At 38.4% G+C, this 26,405-nt stretch overlaps 1 protein-coding gene across 2 annotated transcripts in view; it reads right to left on the reverse strand.

The window, feature by feature from the left end:
* The window catches only part of RB1 (RB transcriptional corepressor 1), an 83,520-nt gene extending 58,844 nt beyond the window's left edge, over positions 1-24,676 (reverse strand). The window contains exons 1-11 of one of the 2 annotated variants that reach the window (XM_067292094.1): positions 24,551-24,676; positions 23,990-24,107; positions 14,214-14,326; positions 11,574-11,708; positions 9,555-9,593; positions 8,834-8,901; positions 7,298-7,408; positions 4,813-4,961; positions 4,061-4,138; positions 1,320-1,429; positions 213-290 (exon numbers count right to left, since the gene is read on the reverse strand). In XM_067292094.1, the coding sequence (XP_067148195.1) occupies positions 213-290; positions 1,320-1,429; positions 4,061-4,138; positions 4,813-4,961; positions 7,298-7,408; positions 8,834-8,901; positions 9,555-9,593; positions 11,574-11,708; positions 14,214-14,326; positions 23,990-24,107; positions 24,551-24,657 (1,106 nt within the window). In that variant the 5' untranslated portion in view covers positions 24,658-24,676. Of the gene's footprint in view, positions 1-212; positions 291-1,319; positions 1,430-4,060; positions 4,139-4,812; positions 4,962-7,297; positions 7,409-8,833; positions 8,902-9,554; positions 9,594-11,573; positions 11,709-12,646; positions 12,664-14,213; positions 14,327-23,989; positions 24,108-24,550 lie in introns of those variants that run through there. The other variant, XM_067292103.1, reaches the window with a different exon arrangement.
* Between the last annotated feature and the right edge of the window lie 1,729 nt (positions 24,677-26,405).

Here is a 26,405-nt window from a genome sequence, read left to right on the forward strand (position 1 = left end):
AAAGCCTTCTACTTTTTCAACAACTTCAGCAGGAATTGGGGGCACTCAGCATCCCTTAGCTTGTGTTCACTACTCATTAGAGACCACAACAAGACTGAGTTTTAAAAAAACAAAACAATTACTTTAAAAGTCAAACCAGCTACTTTCAAGATGAACATTTCTAAGTAGGATATTGAACAACAGAACCCAGTGTAAAAAAAAAAAAATCATACCGAACAGGTGTTTGTGGAAGTATAATATTAAGTTCCTCTTCAGGACTGTTTTTTCGTGGTGTTCTCTCCAACTGTGAGCTACAGAAATGGAAAACAAACTTATGTAGTACTGAAGTAATTCAAAAAAGTGTTTTCTATAAAGACTTGTTTAAAATGCAGAAAAATCTATGGGACAAGTTGTTGCAAAATCTAGGTGTCCAACCACTCCCATTGTTAGAACAATATAATTTAAATTGCCAAGTAGATCTGCTTTGAGCAGGAGGTTGGACTAGATAATCTCCAAAGGTCCCTTCCAACTTATTTTTTTCTAGAATTCTACTTACAACAAAAACTTAAACTCTGCATACAGCTAGTAATAGCCCTATTTTAATCCAATTTTAAATGGAGATACTTTTCTAGCACACATAAAGCCACAGATTCATACTAAGAGCTCGCATCAAGTTATGGAAATACTGAATCATCAGTAAACACCGAAATTTTGCAGTATGACTAAAAAATTCAAATACATCTGTGTTATTAAATAGCACCAGGAAACGTGCCTGGGCTCTGGTACTCAACTGTTTATACTGTTACAATGGCCACAGCACGTTTCTGACCCGTGCAAACTACCACTCCCCAAACAATTTCTGGGTACAGATCAAGAGTCAGAATGGTCTCGGGACTACTCCCAGCAGACAGCTTGCATACACCACCACGCTGTTTTAGGAAGAAGCAGTAGTTTAACTGTAAGAACATAGGCCATTTAATGCCAGCTAGTCCCAGAGCCAGAACAAAGTCTCAAATCTATCTAGTTTACTAACATGACGTAGCCTCCTTTTGCTCACAATTCCTCAGCTTCCTTTGAGCTATAGGGGCTTGCACAGAGTAAGAATTAGAGCAGAACTTCCATATCATGTCAACTAGAGAAACTTTAACATATTCTTTAATTATTTAAGCTGCAATGTAGAACAAGGCTGGTGATGCCAAAAACATCTTAGTTGAACTACAAACTTAAGAGATCAACAGGATACAGAGATCTCCATCAGAACAGTGTGTGTGTGTGGGGGGGGAAACAGCACAATTTCACATTTTCTGTTACAATACAAAACCAGCAAGTGCAAATATTACCATGCTATGAGATCAGGCTGTAAAGTTTCATCACGATCCAGAAATAATCTTGCATCTATATCTTTGTTTTTAAGATAGAGCTCTTCATACTGCTTCGAGAGGACCTCAACCTCAAAGAAAGAAAAATTGTTTTATAGCAATAAGTTTGACAATTTACTGAATAACATAATCTAGTCCTATCTCACGAATACAATACTGAAACTCTAAGAGAATGACCTTGTAGCTTACAAAGTCGCTTCTTAAACAAACATCACCAACCTACCCAGAGGAAAATTATTGTTCCCACGTGCAAACAGAAGATAATCTTTTATAAGAGAAAACAATCCAAGATCATGAGACATTTCTGAAGAAATGTAGGCTCTGACACTGTAAAAGAGCTAAAAATAGTGCAAGTCAGACCTGCAAATCAAACTAATGCTTCCAGGCTTTTAAATACGTGCTTCCAGAATAAAAAAGTGCCTCTGAAAGCAGGAAATTTTAAATGAATATCTTTAGAACAGCTACTAGACAGTCTGCTAAGTCCCCTTCTCTGCTGGTTAGGAGATGAAGGACAAAATCCAAATTCCAACCTCCTTATTCTGAGTGTAGGAAGAGTTTTCCTGTTCCATGTTAATATTTGTATTGGTGTAGTTTTTAAGAAACATACCCACTTCTACAAAAATATAGACATTAATTCACACAACACTATCTTTCCTTAAATTACTTTTTAAAAGTTTTAGTCAATTAGATCCCCTCTTGATATAACTTCAAGTTAAGTACATTGACAAATATTTATTTTTCTCTGAGTGACTAAAACAGACTGGAAGTCTGGTATTTTTAATCAGGGCCAGATACTAGCCTTAACTTTAACTCTGCTGCTGTGCTCCTGCAGAAGCAGACGGTCAGCTGACAACTACCTATTCCCTGAGCTCCTAAACACACTAAGTAACGGTGTGCTCTGGCAAATTCCAGCTATACAAATAGACAACAGCATATGAAAACAGAATAGTTCCTAAACACACCCAAGAAAAAGCAAGCTGCAAATACCTCATACAGAGCTTTGCTCCTCTTCATCTCCTTTTAGCTCTGAGAAACAAATTTGCACCAAACTCATTTCTTGATTAAAACTCTGAGATAAGACTATCAAATCAAAGGTGATCTTTAGAATCCCACTACTTTAAATTTTTTCACTAAAATTTTATCATCTTCCTAGTGGTTTAAGTGTGCTTTTCATCTAAAATATTTCTGTATTCTATAAGCTTCTATAAATTAAGATTCTCTCACTGCAAAAAGCAGTAGATCTTAGACCAAATGGCCACACCGTGTTAACTAGGAAGAAATCTTCAGCCAAAGATAAGAGTTCTGAATCAATCTATTCCTTAGTTCATTCTTCGACATTCTTCATCAAACATACACTGAAGACAGACGCAATACCAACATTAAGCCCCAGAAGCTTTTCTTGTTTTGGAAACAAAATTAAAATTTATTCAAAGCTTAATGCTTTTTATGAAGATGAAAGTCAATTTAAATATCCCATATTATTATCTATTGAACTGATGATCTCAACTATGGCTGCTGGTTGGCTGGTTGACATATATGAACTAACTACCTCTGAAATATACCTATAACGTCTGCTTTGTTTTAGAACATATCCTGAGACACTAATGTTTCAGGAACAAGAATCCTGTGACAGAATTCTTCTTCAAAAGCATAATTTTATCAAATTTTTATCAGCAGAGTCTTGGACTGGGAACTTTGATACTATGCTTAGTAAATTGAGCAGCCTCAGTTGAGAACCCCCACTGATGCGTAGATTAACAAGTATCATAATGATCTTTGCCTGCAAGTTCAAACAGGACTTCCAAACAAGACAGCCGGAAATGTGGTTATGCTACAGCTTCTGTACATATAATCTACACTTTAAGAACGCTGATACAAAACATCAGTGTTACAGTGATCCCAAAATTCATACTGGAAGAGATAAAGATCTCTAGTGGGTCTTTGTGTTTTGTTCCCTGCACCACCCCAACATACTAATAAACTAAACAGAACATATACTTGGCTGAATCCTGCAGACCTTCAGTCTGATAAGCTTCAGCAGTTACATACTTTCAGGTTACCATCTCTAAGGCTAACAGCCAGGTAAAACTAATACTTTAACAATGATGTATGTAAATACTTTGCAGGAAATTACCTGTAAAGACTTACTTTGGTATGTGATTGCATAAAGATAGACTGCTACATCCAGGTTACAGCTCAGTAAGATGAAAGTAGTTCTACAAGGACACAGCAGTCCAAACTCTGCCAGTTGCAAAACTGACCCTAATCTTGTAGATATATTTCCTACATGACCAAAGTAACATGACTCAATTACATTTAAATTAAGACTGTATGCATTTATAGATTGACTTTAGAGACTTGATATTGTAATAGCTATATTCTAGATTAATGTCCTCACCAAGATCATGGGTATGCAAAACTATTTAATGCTGAATTGGAAGGGCAAGGAGGCCACTGGTTCAACCTCAGAAAATTAATTTATTAGATTCAAATGTAAAAACTGCATACCACAATTCAACTTTTCAAAAAATACTCCATTACAAATCCTGGAATCCCTGTTAAACCACATTCCTGAAAAGCAATGTACTTTATTAGACAATTTTAGAAGAGCCTGCTAGAACTTCATCAACATGTAAAGGGAATCTTGAGTAATTTGGCATGAAGTAAAGCATAGTTGTACTATGTTAAACTACTCTAATTACCTCTGGTAGTCCATTTGAAGCTACAACACCAATAGAATTCAAGAAGGGAATAAAGCTTGTGAAATACACATTCTTGACCTAAAAAAACCAAAAAACACGAAACATCAGCAATGTACAGAGGCAGCCACACATACACTGCTCTTCCATGTTTAAGGCAAAGAACTAAACGAGACATTGTTTTGTAATGCAACATATTTTGGTTTTGATAAAGGAAAAATGAAATTGCCTACATATCTAGAAGTTATTTGTAAGCATGCACATATAATCCATTGCTAGAGTATTAAAATGACTACACTGGGAAAGCAATGACACTCTTCCAAGCCCTCTTATGTTTCTAATTCCATCAAGTGTTCATATACTTAAAAACAACCCACAGGAATGGATTTAGCAGCAGAGCAGAAAGAGAATGGGGCCTTTAAGATCCCACGCATAAGCAATGCCTTTCCTGTGTACATTTTCACATTGTGGTACGCAGCTGTGAAACCCCGGCTGAGCAGGGCTACATCCACATGCTACATGCTCTGATCAGCATACAACTTTGTACTGTATTCTTTACAGCACATTCTCCCTAGTAAAGTCATTACCCATATTAAGTGCCTTTGTCTTTCTCTGTATTAGAGAAAGACCTTCACTACTGAACTTGAGGGAATAATTAAGCATAAGTAGAGAGACTTAAAAGACTAAAAAAACGCGTATTTCAGAAGAGGTTTAGCAGCAAGATCTTACATTATACTTTAAAACACAGCCATTACCTCATCTAAACTACAATCATGCTCTTTACAAAGGACTTCAATAACTTTTGTATCTGTATCAATTTGCTTTGAAGTACGTGTATTCCTGTTCTGACCTCTTCTTGGAGTTCGAGTTGAACCATTAACAGTCACTGCACTCACAGAAGATTCTGGAAAGACAGTCACAACCATCACAAGGTTAGTCGTCTTAAGAAAAAAAGAAAGGAAGAGCTTTGGAGATTTAAATTTTTATATGATTTTTCAGGCACTCTTTTCTTAAATTTTTCCCTTTTCACCTTTTCAGCTGAGTAAGAAACCTTCATTACGGAAAACACACAGAAACAGAAAACTTTTAGATTTCTGCATCAATATTTGGACATTTTGTTTTTAAAAGCTATTCAGCACAGAATTTAATAGCTCTTTTTGTATGTAGCTTTGAATAACCAGCTGTTTAGCAAAGCTAGGCAAACCTTTTCACAGATGAGTCACTATTTGTTTCACGCTTCTAAAAAAGTAAAAAAAATGAGCTAAAAGGGCAACTTAACTCTACGTTTCTGAAGTCACACTGGGGTTAAGTACGGGTGGGAACCTGGAATATGGTTCTGCAGAGAATTCTTCCTTTCCTCAAACGCTCCCCAGTCAGACAAATACGAAAAAAATACGTATCTCAAATTCACCCTGGAGAAGATGCCAAAAAAACTTAATTTGGTGAGGTAAAAATGTTTTGTTAAGCTCAAAGTAGATGGCTTCAGTACCTTCAATTTGAAATATCTTAATTACACTAATAGCATATGTTAATGTAATTAACAGTTGCTGGTTTAAAAATTATGTTCTAATCATCATACTGTTCTCATCTGCAACTTCATTTGTACTTGATAACTGTTCTATAAAAAAACTGCTCCATAAAAAAACCTGACAAACTACACTGCTTTGGTGGCTGCATCTCAATGCCCTCAGTCGTAGCCATGTCATAAGACATGACATCATTTAGCACAACACGAAGCCTCTCGGTCACAAGGACTTAGCCAATACATTGTGTCACCTGCTACAAGAATGAAGCAGCACTGAGTGACAGGTAAACAGGACCTGTATATGATACAGCTCAAGTGAGAAATCTAATGCTTTACACTCATAACAGTGATATCCATATCTGCAAATTAGTCTTAAGTGACAAGATTTTTTTCCTTTCAAGATACAACACACAGAATCTAAGTTTTTTTTAATGTGTTGCTAGCCTTCATAGTTTCACTGAAAAAAAAAGTGTAAACACAGAGTTCAAAAATAAAACAGTTTGGTTCAATTCAGCATGCCATTAAAAATAAATCTCACAATTTAAGCCAGACTAATGACTTTAACATCTGAAACAAGCAGTAGCATGTCTTTCCTACTACAATAGACAAATTTAAATTCAAAGTACTGGAGGGCAGGGATTTGTTAGTCACAAGCCCATCCTTTCTCACCCTTTTTATTTGCATTAGAATTATAGGAAACAAACTTTTGTATAGAAACGTTGTTTGTCCTTACCTACAACAACCGATTACTAGGTCAGATAAATACCCTCAGAAACACGGCTTTTAGAGACCATATCTTTTTTATGACATCATAAAAAATTTATTTAATCATGAACCAAAGTAATACAGCAAGTAGATTAGGCTATTAACTCTAGTGTCCTATCCAAACCCACCAGAGGAAAAACCTAATTAGCATCAAAAAATTGTTTTCCACATGCTGTAGCTCCAAATACTTTAGTATGTATCAATTTTGTAACCCATGGAAAAAAATATTCAACAGAAATATAATTCTCTGCTTCAAAGTTAAAAGTAAATATTGGCTAACTTTGTCTTCCTAGTGAGGTTTCCCAGGCTTTAGGTATAGAAGTTGAATGTACAAAAAGTTATTACGGTTAAGATCCATTATATTTTCACTTAAAATAAGGAAAAGACACTTGCTAATATAAAGCAGATGTAATAAAATATAAAACTATCTACACTTCTCTACCATTTCATTTTGAGCTACCACCACAATTAGGTTTTTTTATCCACCACATATTTCTTCTTAAATGACTGTATAGTCCAGTATCTTGCACAGGTTGTCATCATACTGCTATAAATCAATGAAACAATACAAAGTCATAGCATGACCTTTACCATTTGTAATATGAAAGCGAGGCTAAATAATAGTTCTTAATCATCTTCTGCCCAGAACCATAATCTTTTTTACCAAATACAGCTGTTTGAACAAGCCTCTGAACTACTTGCATGGGTGCAGCACATAGTAAAGGGATGGTAGGAATAGAAATGACTGAAATATATAAAATATGCTGCCACATTCAAATAATCGAATTCATGTTCATTATCATCTAAATTAAATTAAAATACCCAAAATCACACTTGAACAAGCTTAAGAAGTTTTATATTAATTGTGGATGCTAGAAAGACCCTAATTGAAATTAAACTAACTTACTTTCTACTTTAACTTAATGATTAAAAAAAACTTAAATCCTTACTATATGGTTCCTTGAGCATGGCAGGAGGTGACAGTTTGATAAAATAATCTAAGACACACAGCAACAACTGGAAAGAAATCACCAGGTCATCCTCCATCTGCAACACTTTACCTGCAAACATTTAAAAGGAAAAGAAAAACCTTGTGAGAAGAAGTCTAACTTGATTTTAAAGTCATTTTGGAAAAACAAAGATTTGGAAGTTCATTTAATAAAACACACCACAATTAGAATTCAGAAAGGATCAAACAAGATGCCAATGTTATTTAAAGCCTAAAGGTTTTAAAATTCATGATTCTTCAGAGGTTTGTTGCTCTGGAGAAAGCATACATTTAATTAAATTTACTCTGCACAAAATTCCTACCTCTCAGTGCTCCTTCATGATTTCTTTTTCCATTTTACTACAGTGGAGTAATAGTATAGACTATTTTACCTATATGCACCACTTCTGTGCAATTCTTCCTCATCATCTTTTTTGTGGTCTTACTAAAACTTTGTGAAAGCTGGTAAGTATTCAGAAAACATAAATGAGTTACTAGTGTATAGTGAAGAGAAATTCAAAACATGGCGACTATCACATTGTATGCTCAGTCTGCCAAATTTATATGAAGAGTGACTTGTTTACTAGGCACAAAAATATTAGCATAACATCACTTTAACACCTACTTTATTTCAGCTGTTCCCAAATTATGATTCATATTGCAGAAGAGATCCACAAGACCATTCCAAGACTCTGGAACACCACAAAATATTTGGAGAGCTGATACTGATTCAAAACAGTTAGGGATCACTATGTTTGCTATATTTATATAGATAGTTTTTATCTTTATTTGCTATTAGAATTAGCAAGCACCACCTATGTTCTCCTGTGGCTTCAATTATTTGTTGGTAGAATTTTAATTTTCCTTATCATTCTCAATCAAAAGGCAGGGTAGAAAGCTTCAGGTTCTGGTTTACGCTTATGCTAGAGAATTCTAGTTAAAAAGCTCCACTGGGATCAGATGCTCCAAGACAGATTTAAATGGCAGAGACACCTACACTTTCACTAATAACAACAGACCTAGAGTAAGCGGCAATTAAGATATACGATACATTCCTTTCTGTAGGAGTCATACAATGAGAGAGGTCTTCATAGACATTCACGGTATATTGTTTTGTCACTTCACTTTAACTAGGTAGCCTTTTCAAGGAAGAATGTTATGGTTTGTAGGAAAAAATTTCAAGGACTTATTAAAAAAATTCTGCTAACCGACCTTTTAGAAAAACACTGGTAGACTGTAAAGCATCTCAGAATGGACTTGAATGCACATTACACAAATATTTATATACTGTAAGTAATACCAATTAAAAAATAGCCAAATTGCACAGAAAGAGAAATATTTGAGTAGTTACAAAAAGACATGCAATCAGAACATTTTGGACCTGAACCATGGATATTTGTAACAAGAATACTGTTCTCATATTGGACACATAAAAAAAACACGTAAACTCACTCCAACAACATTCATTAAAATAACTGTCCTTTAATCAAAACCTCACCTTTTGCCAGCAAAAAAGTAATCCAGTAATTTTTTAAGACTAACACAGAATTGAGTTCAGCAGAAATCCTGTAAGGAGACACAAAATAATAAAGATTTCATATTAACAGATCTATAATAGTTTAAAATATAATTTTTTTGAAAGTATGTTTCAGTCTATGGAACAATTTAAGACAACATGCAACATTTCCCATACAATTAAAGTTATTATTTCATTACATTCCCTATATAATTAAAACTACATATTTGAAAAAAATCAAGTCCTTTGTAAAACCATTCAAGAAGTGGAAAATATCTGTATCATCCTTGGAAAAGAAAGTGAATGTGGATAATTCACTTAACTGTGATGAGCTGTTTTCACTCTCTTGTGCCTTTGACTAATGCCCTATTCTCCAGTCACAGCATGAACTCAATCCCATTTGGGAGCTGCTAAGGCATCTTTCATCCATTCATTTGTTGCTATGATTATGAAGCTCACTCTCCAAATGTTTGATTGCCGAGACACCCGCCATTGGGTGGCGATCCTTCATGGAGGAAGTGATCAAATATACATCACTTCTGCAGCTTTCATCATCTGTCACTGAAATTCAAAGTCCCCACTAAATCTAAATTAAACACATGACATACTATGACTTAGGTCAATCTTAATGGGTTAAAAGATAAAATACTAACACATTTTAGTTCTTATCTTAACACACACAATTTAGGAAAGGCAAACTTACTCACTACTGGGTTGCTCCACATAAATAAGGCCACAAGTCCTAGAAAATAAAAATAAATTATTTTTAAACACTCTTCTGAAAGCAAACAGTATAGTATGTTTGACTTCAATGTAGTAAAAAAAGATGCCAGTTCTCAGAATGTTATTCTAACTTTAAAAGATTCTTGGAAAATAGGTTAGCAGACCAACTACAACCCTGCTAGAGCTGAAGTAATGTTATTACTTGAGTGCTTATGTCAAAGCTTGACTAAGAAAACAACTTAAATTTGATATAATACATGGTGCCATTATTTTCTTCCAGAAAGACAGGATTTGTGCATACATTATTCTTCAGTGGCTTGTAAAGCACAGCAAAATATGTGCTACAACTGCTCAGAACACTTTTAAAATGATCTTTTATGCACTTTTACTCTTTCTGCAATGTCACTGCAAGTCTTATGATACCTGATGTTTCTAGGTGGATATCATTTCAAGAAACAAATTCAGGTTATTCAAAAACAAAACAAAAAACCCCAATGTCAAGCCCTTCTGGTTGAAAAATCTGTTATTGCAATTCAACCATAACAGTGCAGAAACAGGAAAAAAGAACATTTTCAAAAATAAAGATTTTTTAAAAGCTAGATTCAAATTCTGAACAGCTGAAGTTGGCTGTATTTTTTTAATATGCCTTCAAAACTTGCCTCAATTCCTTCCCTTAGTGATACAATGAACAAAAAAAATTTTGAAAAAACAAACTAGTGAAGAAGGACTAGAAGAGGGAAAAACAAAACATGCACATTTAAATATGGAATGACATTTCAGTCGTCCAGAAAATACTTGCAATGAATAAACACTAAATATTTACAACTTTCATATAAGTTTATAGCTTTAAGACAACTATAAACTTTACAAAATATTGCAATACACATGACTCAAGCTAATGGGAAGCATGATTGGACTTTGAAAAGAAAAACAAAACTGGCATTGCATTTGGGTCTTGATTCTATGAACTACCAACGGGTGATCTGCTATCCCTTTCAAGAGCCATTTCAGGGATATTCGAGAGCCCTTCCAGAGTTTAGGAAGCAAAATGTTATATTGGTTCAAATTCATACAGCTGAAAAATACCATAGCATACAGAATGATGCTCCAACATTTAATAACGTGAAACAGTTTCTACAGATATATGTTATGGAGAACTTCATAGACTGATTAAAATTGCTTCAGAGCATACTAGGTCTCACCAATGTGCATCTTATGTTAATACGCATCAGCATGTTAAAGGATCAAAAGCCTTCATCATCTCTCTCTTCAGATTCAAGCATATAAAGCTTGGCAGCTCACCATTTTGGAGCAACAGCAACTCAAAAAAGCATTCTTTTGAAAATCTCATGATTTTTAAGCAACATGTAGAAAGCTCTCAGCACTCTGCCATAAGCACATTCAGTTTATCCCATACAAAGAAAAGAATGCCCCTCTGTTTTGATTGTATAATCAGCTACAGCACTTGGGAAGGTTTATCTTGGTTACAATTGAGAACTGCTAATAGAGCAGTCCTTACAACATCCCTAGAGTCTGGAACACACATCCCTCAGTTACAGGGCTGGCACAGGGGATATATCATATTGTTTGTGCTTTTCTTCCCCAAGTTCCTTACAAAGCAACTTTTGGATCAGATTATTTTTTTTGGGGGGGGGGGGGGGATGGAAAGTCCATTCAATAGAAATACTACTTAGTTAGTAAAACAATCCTTCTTATGTCTGTAAAAAGCTTAAAGGGACTTGCCTTTGCTAGCACCCTTTGCTGTGCTACTCTTATTTGTATTGCAACAACGGGATTATTCAACAAAGCACTAAGCTATAGAGCAGCATTTAAGATGTGTTTATTCAGCACATGTAAACAGTTCCATTTAACTGATTTGTAAATATTAGTGCACAGAGTTTAAATGGGCACTTCTCATATATAATTTGAAAATCTAAATACATAAATGTAGACAGGCACAAAAAATTCATCATTTCAAGATGAAAAGTATGTATACTACCTTTCAAACTTGTGATATAGTGCAAGTAATACATCATATTTCTTTTTCAGCCTTGATACAGTGCTATCAACTTTAGTGCTTACAGTATCCATGTTAACATCCACCTCTTTCAGAAACTGAAAAAACGTGTATACACTGCAAAAAAAAGAAAGAAAGAAAGGAAAAAATGATGGATTATCATAAGTGAGAATGCCTATTCTGCAACATTTTTTTAAATAAATGTCCTACTTGACTAGACTTCAGAATATTCTTACTAAAACTAACAGTGAATGAGAAGCTTGCTTTGGGAAACACTCTTAGCCCCATGTATCACCTTTACATTTTACAGATTTAGGAATACTATTCACTAGAGGTACAGGTCTCCAGTGATATGGGTTCTACTACAGACAGAATTTTCCTGGCTAGCACGAATGTCTTTGGAAGTCAGAATTTGCAGACTAGACACATCTTTCTCCCTTGCTCTGCCAGTAAAGCCACAAATAACCCACAGGGAATTCTTGACTCTTCTGTTCTAGCTAAAAATTCTACTTTAAAAATGTTCTCTCTACTCTAAGAACATGAATGTTGGCTTCATCCATGCTAAAAAGTGACCTCGGAATAAGATGAAATGAATACATTGAATTCTATGGAATTTCAAGTCTTTTCAACAAGTATTTGGGGCAAGATCGAAGGACATCCCCCACCCTTAGGAAATACTATTGTAAAGGGGACCAAAGTTTTCCCTACTCATCTGTGTAATATTATGGTCATAAAGTATTTTGCTGTTTTTGTTCATTAGTAAAATGAGCAGATTATTAAAAATTAAGGAGGAGGAAGCGATCAAGTATATTTTGATCCTTAATCAGAATATGTTATTTTGAGAGCTATGTTTGTCAGATTAAAAACAGAACACAGTCTCAAAACCACTCAAATTCTTTCACTGTGGAATGAAAAATCCTCTCCAGTGTGGCCCTAGAGGGTAAGGTGACTGGTAGAAATCTCTGCCAGATTGACATTATAACTGATGAAAAGCCCAGGGCTAACAAGCAATGGAGCATTGCTAAAAATCAAAACCATCAGAAGTAATAGCTTACTCTTTGAAATCCCAAGGGAAAAGTCTCCTTCAGTTTTCTGTATAAGTTGGTCTGGCTGAATGTTTTCTGTACCAGAGTGGAACATACTGAACATCACTGTACAAGCATAATTAGATTTCATCCAAGCAGTTCCAAGTTAGTCAAGTCTGAAGAGGCTAAGTCCAAGTACAGGACCTGACCACTGTTCTGGGAGACCACGTGAGGTAGAAGAGGCATGGAGAAGTCTGATCATAACTGATGACTTCAAGTAACAGATTTTTCTGGCCCAAGTCTGAATTATCAAGATGATGTGCCTTATTCTGCCTTAGCCTCCTTAGCACTCTCAATATTACATATGAAGAGAAAGGGAATCTGCACGTGACCCCCTACAGCAGGCTGTCTAGTCCCTATTGTAGTTTTCCCATTTGTGTAATATGGTCTACAGAAGTGAAGTTCCCCCTACCCCAAATTCCCTTGTACATCGTATTACAGAGACAAGGAAGGAATGGAACGGCTTGGTATGATCTCATACGAAATGCCCAGCTCCCACAGATGTATGCCATGGCTTCAGCCATGGCAACACCATAGCAATGCACTAAGCTGCTGACAAATGCCAGGCAATGATACAGTGCTTTGCAACATCAGAAGACTTGACTCATGCACATGCTGTCTACGCAGGGTAGAGTTATTAGACAGATGGTACCCGAACTGCGTTCCTTAGATGAACTTTAGCATACACCTATTGTTGTTGCCACCTACATTTACATTAAAGACAAATACTTTTCCAGTAGTCTTCATTTCTCTATTGTGCAGTATCACAGAATCACAGAATGGTTGAGGTTGGAAGGGACCTCTGGAGATCATCTAGTCCAACCCCCCTGCTCAAGCAGGGTCACCTAGAGCACATTGCACAGGATTGCATCCAGGAGTGTTTTGAATATCTCCAGAGAAGGAGACTCCACCACCTCTCTGAGCAACCTGTTCCAATGCTCTGTCACCCTCACAGTGAAGAAGTTTTTCCTCATGTTCAGATGGAAGAGTATGAACTTAGTATTCACTAAGTATGAACTTAGTGAATATAAAAATACACCAGTAACAATCACCTAGCAAAAAGCATTTAAAAAGACACAAAATCTAGATTGGTTAGGTTAGAAATGAGCAGCATGCTGGCAAACTAATGAAGAGTAAGATTTTTTTTTTTTTCCAGCTCTTGCTTTAGCATGAGCCTAATGCTGACAAAAAGATTTTGCAGGAAATCTTGATGCAGGGAAAGAACAGAGAATATTTTAAGTGTAATTTATACCAGGTTAAATTGATGAAAACTTGATTTAACAAGTATCACAAAATTAACACAATACAAACATAAGCCAATCAGTTGAAGCAAACTTAAAATATCATTGCTCCCTCAACTAAAATATAACAAGATTCCTAGTTTACTAAAATATTCAATAAACTAATTCCCATAAGCAACCTTCACTTTAAATCAACTAGCCTGATACAAAAATTCACACTTAAAAAAAAAGTGCTCTCTTTATAAGAACGCTGACTATTTAGTTGTTGAAATTTCGAATCACACAGAAAAACTTACCTTATGTTTATACTCTTCAAAAGCTCTGTGAAAGTGAATGTCATTTCATCCAAGTCAATTGATGCAATAAAGATACAGACTCCCCAAGTTTCCTTTTTCTTTTTGTTATAAGCCTTTTATAAAAAGAGAAAACGTTTTTTATTTCTATTATATAATACAAGTAGGTAGTATATAGAGAACATTAATATTTCAAAACTAAACTAGAAACAGTAAAACAAAAGACCCTCAAGCTAACATTCAGCTATGATATCCAATTATTTGATAAGTGAAAACTGTTAGAAATTTTACAATGCAGATGAAAGGCCAAGCACTTTAATTCTTATTCCCACAGCGTGGGATCAATTTTACCTGTACACTTCAGCAGTAATGCTTTAAAATAGAAACTTTGCTCCCACTGAAAGTTTATGCAAAGCAGAAGCCTTTTTTTTTTTATTTATTAATGTTCATTAAAACCACATGCGAATCAGGCTTTCAAAATAAGAGTCATTTAAAGAGACTATGTAGAAGTTGAGTCAGTGCTCTCATTAAGAACTACCTGAGGGGAACCCAAGATCTCTTTCCCTACGCAGACCTCATCATTCAACTGATCTCTCATTGTTAGAACAAGAGCAAAATTTGATCATAACAAGACGCTGCAGGTTAGGGAATCAGGAGGGATGGATTTGTTCTGAGAAAGAAGGTAGCCATAAGACAAAGAAACATAAAAACATTAGAAGGACAATAAAGAAATACTCATGAACTGTTTTCTATGTCTAGATCTCAATTAGTTACCACCGCTGAACCACAATGACGTCTCTTTGTTTAGTAAAGCATGATAGTAACAAACACCTTCAGACATTTTCCTAGCATACATGCACATTTAAGATATCTATCTACACTATTATTTCTGCTGCTTGTAAGTACAGTACAAGTTGTAACTGATCATTCTTCATCACAGAAAAGCAACACAATAGAGATGTGTCATCTACATGGAGTTCACTCCTAATGATTCACAACCTAATCATTTGGAGATGGCCAGGATTCAACTGCAATTACAGTACCTTTCCACCAAAACATGTGCCTGAATAGAAAATCTCTAGAAAGAGCAATGTTTTGCAGCCGCACAGAAAAAAATCCCAAGTACATATTCTACAGGTTTTGGAAACAAAGCTATTTTGAAGACAGGACCAGGGGTGGTTGGAGCCCTGCAACACGCCTAAAACAGCTAACTCATGAAATATTCTTAGAATGTTTTGCACCCTCGTTGATAAACTCTGATGATACCTAGGCCCACAGCCCCTTCTGAAAAGGAGCAGCGCTTAAGTGTGTCTCTCAACAGTTCTATCCAGTTCAGATATGTACATCCTCTACCAGACAGACGTCGCAAAATAAAGATTCCCTAGGAACGAGTGAATCAGCGTGCACAGAATACAGAAACGTACATAAAATCAATTCCCACTGGGCATTCTGCAAGCTTAGGTAACGTCTACAGTGTTAATGTAGAGCCAGGGAGAGAGTGAGCTGAAACACTGAACTCATGCTCTTCTATGCTGCTTAATTATAGCCCCCTCCCTGGCCTTTTTTTCCCCTCCTCCTTTTTTCCCTTCCCCAGTCATTTCATCTAGCTGCCTCCCAGCCAGTACCTACACAAAGCACAGAGGACAGGTCACTCCAGAAAGCGCTCTCGAAAGGCAATACAAATGAGATTGCAACAGATCTGGCTCCCTCCATCTTGTGCTGTCTTCCAACGCTACCCCCAAAGGCTTTGCATCATCAAGCACCCATTCAGACCCTTGCTGGAGGCAGCACATGTCCTCAGTTTCATACTGTAAAAGCACTATTTTGGCAGGCTGCAACACAGCTCTCATGTTGTTTCTGCCACTTGAAACAGAACCCTCCCGCAAGTAACAATGTGTATTAACGTCACCAGAGCACCACATAGGACCCAGAGGAAAACTAAGGCCAAGTGCTAACTGATGTAGTTGCACAGCTAGTTTATTCTAGAGGGGACTAAGATATGAGTCAGCCCACAAAACTTGGTCTTGGAGCAAGGGATCAGTCTCTTGCCCTCCCATTCAGCAGCTTGCCGTGCCCATAAACGATACACAAACAATTTCACTAACATAAAACCCTAGTCAATCAGGGCCTGTCATGAAGACCTGACTGTCTCCTCCTTTCAAACTGAAATAATAACTTAAAAAAAAAAAAAAAAAAAAAAATCACGCTTCATCAACAGGGCTTCAAGCTAACAAAGCTTTTACAATTGCTCTGCTCCCTTCTTGGGACTAGTGTTTATATATAAAGATGACTGGCTGGGGCCCTCCTTCAGAGGATGAGGAGTTCTATTGGTTTTTGCACTGATTAGTTGAGAGTTACAGTCTAGACTTGAATGTTAAAACAACCAACTACAAAATATGATGTTGAATACATAAAGCCACCTTCAACAATGTAGAAACTGCCAGTTACTTAAGTTACTATGTTCTTCCCATATTCCTGTTTGAGTTTTTCTATGAAACGTGGCATATTTACAGCAGAAAGTAATTTTTAAGGAACCTCATAACAGACTGAGGTACCTTTGATAATGCTTAAAGGAATATATATCAAATAGTCTGTTGTTGTTGTCATCACAGACCCTCATCTTTTAGATGTTTTATGTACAATTGTGTACCACCAGCAATCTAAAGATGAGGCAGACAAAAATTTGTCCTTGAGGAGATTTTTACACAGTTCAAAGGCTTTGTTAAGAGATAAGTTCCCACAGTTGGACAATTTCAACAACCTTTTGCTGACAGGTACAACAAGCTACCAGGCACATGAAGAAAATGTCTTTCAATATGGAAAATGTTTTGTTTTGTTTTGTTTTCCCCTGCAGTAATGTCTGTGACTGTAAAAAAATCATAGAACATCAAGAATAACTCATCAGCTACTGGCAAGAAGGATGACTATTCACTTACTCAGGTCAACACTGCCACTGGAATTGTTTGATCTTGTTGTTTATTAAACAAGTCCCCCTCACCTCATGCTCCTACGCACATAGACCATAACTTTGTTCTATAAACAATGTCCCATAGGGCCAGAGGACTTGATGCTAAGAAGTGGAGTAATTTTTCTTAGTTTGTTGCCTATCCAAGCAAGCTCAATATAAGCTTAGGTCCATACTGGATAGGTACATGCAGGATAAACGCCTGAAGGTTATAGCAAAGGTCTATTTGGTAAGAACAAGGTCTGTTTCTCTAAGAATGATCTTTAATCGCCTTATCAAACCTGCACAGTTCCAGAAAGGAGCCTCAGAGGCAGCCTTTCAGTCCACTGGATTCAAACCATTGCAGTGAGTCAAAGTTCTAGTATCATATATCCCCCATATCCACTACTGGCATTGCAGGTTGTTTTTGGGCATCTTCCCCTCAGCTAGATAGAAAATGCTAAATGATTACTAGCCTAACAAAAAAGTACACAGAACCCAGGGTAAATTAATACATTATGAATTTTGTCTAGTAGCAAAGAAAAGGTGAGCAGTAGCTGAGTGTGCCCTTCCTCTAATGCCAACTGAGTGAGGGAGAAGAGGAAACATGCAAGAACACTGGACTGGGCCTATCCTATCAGATACTGCTGGTTAAAACAGTCAAAAATGCAGATAAACTGCAGTTTCTCAGAAAATAAGACTATCTGCACATACCTATGGATGAAGATTTTAATGAGGTTCATACATAAAACAAACATAGTGGGTAGGCGAAGGAGGGGAGAAGAGAGAAGAAAAGAACTTCTTGTTACATCATATTCCTCAGTACTCTCCTCTCCATATTCACAAAGTTTATGGACGTTTTCCAAGTCATTTCCTATACAAAAGTTTAAAGCTGACAGGAGAACAAAATGCAGCAGCATCACTCAATTCAAATATTTTGACAATGTCATACCTTCAGGGCAGCCAGTCCTATGACACAAATCAACAGTTCGTTTAGAATTAAAGCCAGACAATTTCATCCCAAACAGACTTGAGGGCATGGAAGGAGGTGCAACACAGATTTATTGCCAGAAACCCATTTTTGAGAGTTTTCTTACTGGCTGCAGTCTTGTTGATACAAGATCTTGTTGATACAGCACCGCTACAGAAAATGGGAAGGACAACGACTCAACGTTTCAATTCTTGGCTGTCTGTCAGTTCAAATAAGGCGATTTCCAGTAGCCTTATGTCAGCTTATCATGAATTAAAACCTATCAATCCCCAACTCAAAGATTATTTAGCACCTAAGATACTATATGGATTTTTTTTAATTTTTGTAGGACTTTGGAGAACCAGTGTTCTAACTCCTCGCAGTACAGGTCAGTTCAGTTGAATCAATTTAGCTTTCTGTAGAACAAAACAAACAAACAAACAAAAACCCCGAAAAAAACCACACTCTTAGCAACTCTTCCAAAAATATTATTTATTCCTCATTCAAGAGCTACTAATATTATTTTACCTACTTTTAGCAGATCATCACAGAATCACAGAATGGTTCAGCTTCCCTAAGTCTAGTGAAAACAACCTGGAGGAATCATAAGCTTAAAATGCTCATGAAACTGAATTACTGCAAAACAGAATCCTTGCCTCTCTTCTTTCCACGTGTTCTTGCAAAACACTAAAAGCACCAACAGCAATAACCTCTCTACCTCAAGAGGATCTCCAGTGCTAAAACAGATATGAGGGGACAGTAACTGAAAATTTCAGTTCTAGTTTGCAAGTTAACAGATGTTTGTTATCAGTGTTGACAGAATAATAGTTTTAATGATAGCCTACAAGAGTGATCCAGCAATAGAAACTTAAAATGATGTTGCGCTGAAGAAGGTCAAGAGAAAGGTACAGAAATAGACCTATAGGAGAAGCTTTCTAGAAAAGCAGAAAGTAAAAAATGTACCTACTATCTACATATAAGAAATTCTGTGTAAAGACAGATCCTCTACTTTTCAGCAATGACAGTTTCAAATTTTCTATTGAATGTTATTTGGAATGGAAGATTACTATTAATAATTAACAGATTAAATGAAATTCAAATATAATACTAGCTAAAAGTAATGGAAATCAGTGGAAGTCACTGAATTTATAAAAGCAGTTCTTCTGAGACAAAAATTTTCTATTACACTTTTCTTGTATATATCTAGATTGGAAGGGACATCAATCTTTCCAAGACAGGCAGAAGATGACTAAAAGAAAAACTGTACGCCAGGGAACTATACTTTTAAAGTGCAAGGGCACAATACACACATGCAATGGATCAGCTGATAAGGCACTGAATACCACCAGCAAGAGACCACAATGACGATTTAAGCTTGCTTCAGGACTTTCAGCAGCTTTCTTTTTTTGTTTTGCTTAAACTAGAGTAAATGTATATTCATCTTCTTGATGCCCAATAGTTCAGTTCATATTCAGAGCTTTATCAGTTCCTACAAGATCTGTAATTCTGCCCATCCAGCCAATGTTTCAGTGGATTCAGGTTTGGTTTGGCTGCAGTTACATAAATAAAAGATAAAGCTCCATTCAGAAAAGACTTTTTATTAGCTCGCGTATGTTTAATGCTTTTGCCAAAAGCAAGAAGCCTCTGCATGTCTTTTAATGTGAAAAGTAGGTGGCTTACCAACTAAAATGTTTGTTCTTTTTCATAAAGAACTACAACCAAAGGAACTGCTTTAACTTAAATATGAAAGTTTACAAGTTTGGAACATTTGACCTACTGATCACCAATTTATGTGTCTGTATAAAGCAATCTGCTATGTTTAAGAATTTATTCTTTGCTCCATTTAAGCTGCAGTTTGTCTTTTTAAGGTTTTGTCACTAAGAACTCAGTACAATTCTCGCGTGACCCAAGTGCTCTGCAATATCCACACGCCAGCATAAGTCACCAGTTGGAGAGAATTTCAGAAATTGAGTAACATGAACCATCAGAAACAAGGAAAGATGACAAGCACCTTCAGATACAAGGAACTTTCTGAAAAAGAAAAGGCAGTAATACATTCTTATGTTCATGGGGCATAGGACAACCACCACTGACTTGAATTATAACACAGAAACAGACTAGTCACTTAGGAAAAAAATCATAGTGATGGAAATCTAAACTAGAAAGGACTAAATAGGGATACTGCAAATCTTTCATCATTATTTTTTTTTAATAGGGGGTTAGACAGGCACCTGGCAAAAACAGCTTAGGAATTCATGAGTCTAAAGAGCTAAGCTTTAGCAGGAAAACAGAGTAGACCACATTTCTCAAGCAGTATGATAAACAGCAAACAGAAAATGAAGCCCCTACCTAGGCACCACACGCAACGGCAACATAAGCTGCTGAGGTTGAAACACCCCAGACCCTATGCATCCAGGGCCTTTCCAGATTCCAGTTTCTATCAGTTTCTTAAGCTACTTCCATTTTCTTGGCAGAAGTTTGGTTCCAATTTTGTCAACATGCGGTCTCTTCCTTATATTGGTTCTTTCCAATATATGAAGTAATAATTCACTTCAGTTTCTTCTTCCTGCTTACATTACCTGATATTTTATTTCAGATTGTCATTTTGCCGTTCTTTGCCCAAACAGTATCAGAACATAATGAATGTCCTGAACTTTTTGCTAGTAGCGTAGATATTGCTTCCAGGACCTCTCCTGCCCTTTCTTACACCAGCAATCACACACTGCTCAAAGTACATTAGCAATTTCACTAAATCTGTTTACTCCATTTAGAGTTTACAGGCACTATTGATTCATAACACATATTTCAGGATAGTTACAAAAAAAATTAGAAAACAAGTGTCCCCACATGGTCACATAAGCAGGCATCAGAGCCAGTTTTCTAGTTTTCAACAACTATCAGCGTGAAGAGCTTTGGAATTAAGACAGTAAAAAATACAACTCTAAAAAAAGCATTTTGTTTGCCTAAGTAGTTTGGTTTACTAACCAAGTGAAATGACAGAAGGAAAAAGGTCTCTATATGACACTAATGTAAAGGTTCTAATTTACATATACATTTTCACGTTTACAATAAAGTTGTGCTGATGTTCACCACATATAAAAATAATTTAAAGATAAAACATCTGCCTGGTCACACATCAGATGCCTTCTTTCACACCATACACCAACAATGTTGATGCAGTACTGTATTTCTGGAGCCAGTGTTTTGGATTTTGTCTCAGAGGTTTTTGGTTATGATTTTTTTGGTAGTACAAGTGTAATTAAACTCTGTTTGTCACAGAAGAAACCTTTAATATTCTCCAATTAAGAAGGAAAACGCTGTCATACTTAAACAGCTGTAATGCTCTGAACAATTTCTCTTTGTAGATTTTACTTTCCAAACTAAGTCAGCCTTATTTTCCGGAAAGACAGCACAACTACTTCTCTTTCCATAACAAGCCCTGAAACCCTTCTCCTCCTACACACCTCTCATAGGGGTTCAGCTGTCTGTTTTAAGGATTCAAGGGCCAGCTCTGGTAGGGCCCAGCGGCATAACCTTGGCTCAAATTGCTGAGGAAACTGATAAGCTGTAATAGAGCTGTAAGAAAGTCCATAGCATGGAGCCATGCAAGATAAGAAAGGGAAAATTAGAGAGGTAGGAAAACGAGTAGCTCAAGGACTCAAAAGAAAAAACATCAACATGAAAAAGTGTAACATCTTAAAGGAAAAAAACAGCGAGTCAGACAGTTTTGGTGGTGTCAGTGGATTCAGCGGATGATGGCACTGAAGATTTATTTCAGGGAGCAGGAGCTACCAATCCTTCTCCTCCCAGCTGATGCCTGCCTGACCAGCAAAGACTCGGAAAGTCTTTAAAGTCACTAACTAATCGTTCAGCAAGGATATATCAGGCGTTCAGACTAGGTTCAAGCCCACGTTTGCACCCTGAATCTCTGCCAGTTCACACAGTATCCTATATCTGGGATACTACATCAAGTCCCCTCTGTACCATCAGAGACATGGCAGGGAGGATTCGGAGATGAACCAGGGAGCACAGGCCAGTGTGACAGGGAAAATGAGATGCTCAGGTCTTCAGTGCTCTGTAAACAGGCTGAGAATCATGGTCATTATCTGACAACTCTTCTTAATCAACAGTCTGATGATTTAACCTTCCTAAAGTCAAATTAGCTATGAGATGAAACAGAAGTGTTCTGGCAGGCATTTGTTTTGATTTGTGTCCTGCTATTTTCCTTTTCACTTTAGAACAGAAAGCAGCTATGTAAGCAACTTCTCCTGTTCCATTTCAGAATTAAACAGGTCAGCACTGAACAGCTGGTGCTTGCCAGGCAAACACAGGGACAGCCCCTTAAGCACATTATCTTTTCCCCAGAGGAGAAAGGAGCGAGTGGTTTAGGCAACAGCCTCCAGAGTCCTCACAACCCGAATCAGAAAGCCAGTTCGTCACACTGAGGGGGCCCTGTCCCCCATGACAACAGCTTGACTTGGAAGGAGAAGCAGCTATCAGCCAGGCTGTTAATTTGACTTCACACTCAAATAAGGCCTGCACCGATCTCAGCTAGAAGTAGCAACTCCAGTGCCTGCCAGGTTCCCGAGGAGACATATGCTTGCCAGTTTCCTCATTTTGACACCTTGATGACACGTCAGAACGTTTTTGAGGCCAATGTCCAGGACACGGCCACCACATAATGCAGACCTTTTCCTACACATTGAAAGGCTCTTCAGCTAGGCCTCGATTGTACGTTAATTACAAGACAATAAATATTAGTCAAATGTCTTAATAAAGGTCTAGTCATTGCCCTGTTCTGAATCCTAAATGAGATCTTCAGATACCGAAAAGGAGGGTTTCAAATGCTCTGTGTCTTATCTAGCCACCTCCAGGTAGTGAGCAGTAACTGAAATTTGCACAACTATACTGAAAACCCTCTTGGCTTTTTCACTGAATAGGACTAACTACTCCTGTTTCAGTTCACAGAGAAGCTTGACTCTGCTTTGGAGTAAATGTTCCCTGAGGACACCCAGGGCCAGAAATTATATTTTTTTACTGCAAGAGTTGTACACAGTCTTTCTCCAACACTATTACCGTACTGTGTTGTAAAACTCACAAATGCACCAAGAGCTGGTTTAAAACCACAGGTAATGAGATATTACTAGCAACAGCGTAACTGTGACAGGTCAGTTCAAGTTGCAGAAGACTAAGCAGAAGTCACAACAAAAACATGGATGCTAGCCCACATTAGACCTCAGACTGGGACTAACACCCAAGCTGGGTATTTTAAATCTAATTCAGGTCTGTAAAATGAAGCTTCAGTCATGATTTAATTGTACCGTAGCTGTTCTCTGAGTCAACTTGTTCAGCCAGCAGTAATACACTGAGCAAAGAAATGAAGAGAGGGCATAACATTTAAACATGCCCAGTGACTAACTTTGAATGAAAATACCTCAGTCATAACTACATACAGATTAACATTAGCTTGCAGCGAAAAAAAAAAAGTAGTTTAACATACCAACATCCCTTGATCTGTAATAATTTTGTCCAGACCCTTTCCGCAACCTCATTAAGGGGAGCGAGTGGAGTGAAATACACACATGACCTGTACAAAACTGGTTCAGACATAACCTAAAAGTCTATACTTTTATTGGACTATGTTAACAAAAAGGCAAAGGTATATAAACCATTTTATACAGACATGTACACAGTAACATCTGACTTCAGTGTAGCTGCACTTGGGGGGAAAAAAAGTGACATTGCACCAGCCTCAGCTGCAAGTCAGCCGGCCCCCAGTCAAGCAAAGCTACAGCTGAATATTTGAACTCAGATACAGGACAGTTATTACAATATAATAATGAGCTACAGATACTGGATACTCACTAGAGATCCGTCTACAGATGATAAGCTCTCATATGTCTTCCAAGCTCTCTCTTTCACATTGTTTGATACTTTCAGAACATCACAGAGTACAACAAAGTCAGTTTCTCCGATTTCAAGCCTAAGAAAAAGGGGAAAATATTATTCATGGTGCAACACACCAATTTACATAACTACACACCTAACAGGGGTTACAAAATATTACAACGGAGTGACTTGACGCACCACCTTCTGGCAAGGCCATTCTGCTCTGCAAGCCACGGAGGGAAGAAAAATAACCCCTGGGCACGTATATTGAGAACTCAAGACAGCGCAACAACAGGAAGCCGGAGCCGGGTAGATACACATGGAGACACGTTAGCCACGCTAACGGCCTGATAAACTTCGCCTTTTCCCCTTCCCTCCCCTCCCCACGGGCGCCCCGCCGAGGGAGGGAGGGAGGACGCGTTACTCGCGGCGCCGGCGGCCTAGCCCGAGGCCCAGCGCGGCCGCGGGCAGGCACGTCCCCCCTGAGACCCCGCCGGGGCCCGGCCCCCCCCGCAGCAGGTGCCCGGCGGCGCTTACCGGGGGGCGGCGGCGGGCGGCGGGGCGCCGCTGGAGCCGCTCTCTGGGCTGTCCCGCTGGCTCCTGGCGGCGGCGGCGCCGCCCCTGCGGGGGGGCTTGGGCGGCATGGCGGCGCCGCGCGCGCGAGAGCGGCCGTTGGGCCCCGCCGTTCAAACGCCCGCCGAGGGCAGCAGTAACGACCGCCCGCCCGCCGGCTCCCCTCCCCCTCCGCGCACAGCCGCCCCTCCAACCGCGGCGAAACCGCGTCACCGCCAGCCGCTCTGCCGTCACTTCCGGACCGGCGGCCGCCGCTCTTCCCCCCACTGGCGAGCGGCGGCGGGGCGCGCTTTCGAAACGCAGACCGGCTCAGCGGGTCTCGGAACCCGGAAGGAGAAGCCGCCCGCGCGGGCGGCTTAGCCAATGAGCGCGCTCCCTCCCCCACGCTAGCCAATAGGAGCTGCCCCCGCTTCGTGCGTCCCGGCAACTGGAGCGAGGGCTCGCGACAGCTGGCCGCGCGGCGCGAGGGCGGGGCGCGCGCGGCCTTGTGAGGCGGCGGCCAGGCCCGGCGAGGCCCGACGGTCCCGGCCGCTCTGGGCACCGGGCAGGCTGCGGGGCGGAGGTACCGCAGCGGTGGGGACGGCGGCAGCTGGTGTTCACCCTTCCTCGCTACCGGGAGACCCGCTCCTTCCCGCTACAAATTCCGCCTGAGGCTTTTTCCTTGAGATCACAGTACACCTCCCACTTCTGTCCCGTTTCTTGCTGTCCTAGTGCAGCTGCCATCGAGGAACTTCTCACCTCACAAATTACAAATCCTTCACGACAATCTCCAAATTGGGTACTCATCCAAGTCCCAACTAAAATACTACTTCTAGCACTGTGCATTGCAGTTATATACATATATATATATTTTTAATCAAAGCAGTCTTTGATTCACAGATGTAAGAGTTTACCCTGTTGTCTGCAGTCACACATCCGCAGTTAGATGGCACATCTCTTCTGCAAATTAGCATGTTTCAGGTTTCTGTGACAGCAACTTGTTCGAAAAAGCAAAATCTTTAAGAACACGGATATGGAAGGGCTCTTACGTATCTGCATTCATCCGTAAAACAAATAGTTTTAGATCCAAAAGCTTAACAGCAATCCCACTAACAAAATGTGAGCGCTACCAGCAAACAATAGAAAATCATCAGTATTTTAAGATTCACAGGTTTTATTGATTTGTTTGGGCTTTTTCTGTATTAACTTTTCATTTAAAAATAGCAGAACAGGCCATTTTTCTGATTCATATTAGAATTAAACAAATCACAGTAAAGTGAATACAGAAGAAGTGGGATTTCTGAGGCAAATCAAGGTACATAAACTACAAATTAAATATTTCATTTGAAGACTGTAGGACATTCCTTACTATAATTCCAGTAAAACTGTAACTTTACCCTTCTAAGCATATTTAAGGAATTTCTTGTAATCAAATGACACCAGACGCTGTCAAAGGTTCAGAGTCTAAGACTACATATGTTATCTACAGCTGAAGATTTGTAGGCAACTAGGCAGATCTACCGGCTCAGAAAAGTAAGCTAAATCTCTAAACCACGCATGAGTCTCTTGCCCTTCCCTCACGACTGGCTTTACGAGCGCAACAGAGCAAAGCAACCCAAAACTTGGTCACAGCCAGCCAAGACCCTTTCAACTGTAACACACCCTCCTGGGCAGCTTCCCTCACAGCTGCTCTGACATGCTTTTATAGCCAAGCCCTAGATCATCCCAGCAACAGGCAAAGAGTTTGTGTTGCTCCTGTAACCAGTTGTGTATTACGGCTTGGGGAACGTCGTTCCCTATTAAAGGGTCGACAACCAATGTCAGTGCAAATACTAATTTT

Source organism: Apteryx mantelli, chromosome 1, assembly GCF_036417845.1.
Source record: "Apteryx mantelli isolate bAptMan1 chromosome 1, bAptMan1.hap1, whole genome shotgun sequence".
Lineage (NCBI taxonomy): Eukaryota > Metazoa > Chordata > Aves > Apterygiformes > Apterygidae > Apteryx > Apteryx mantelli.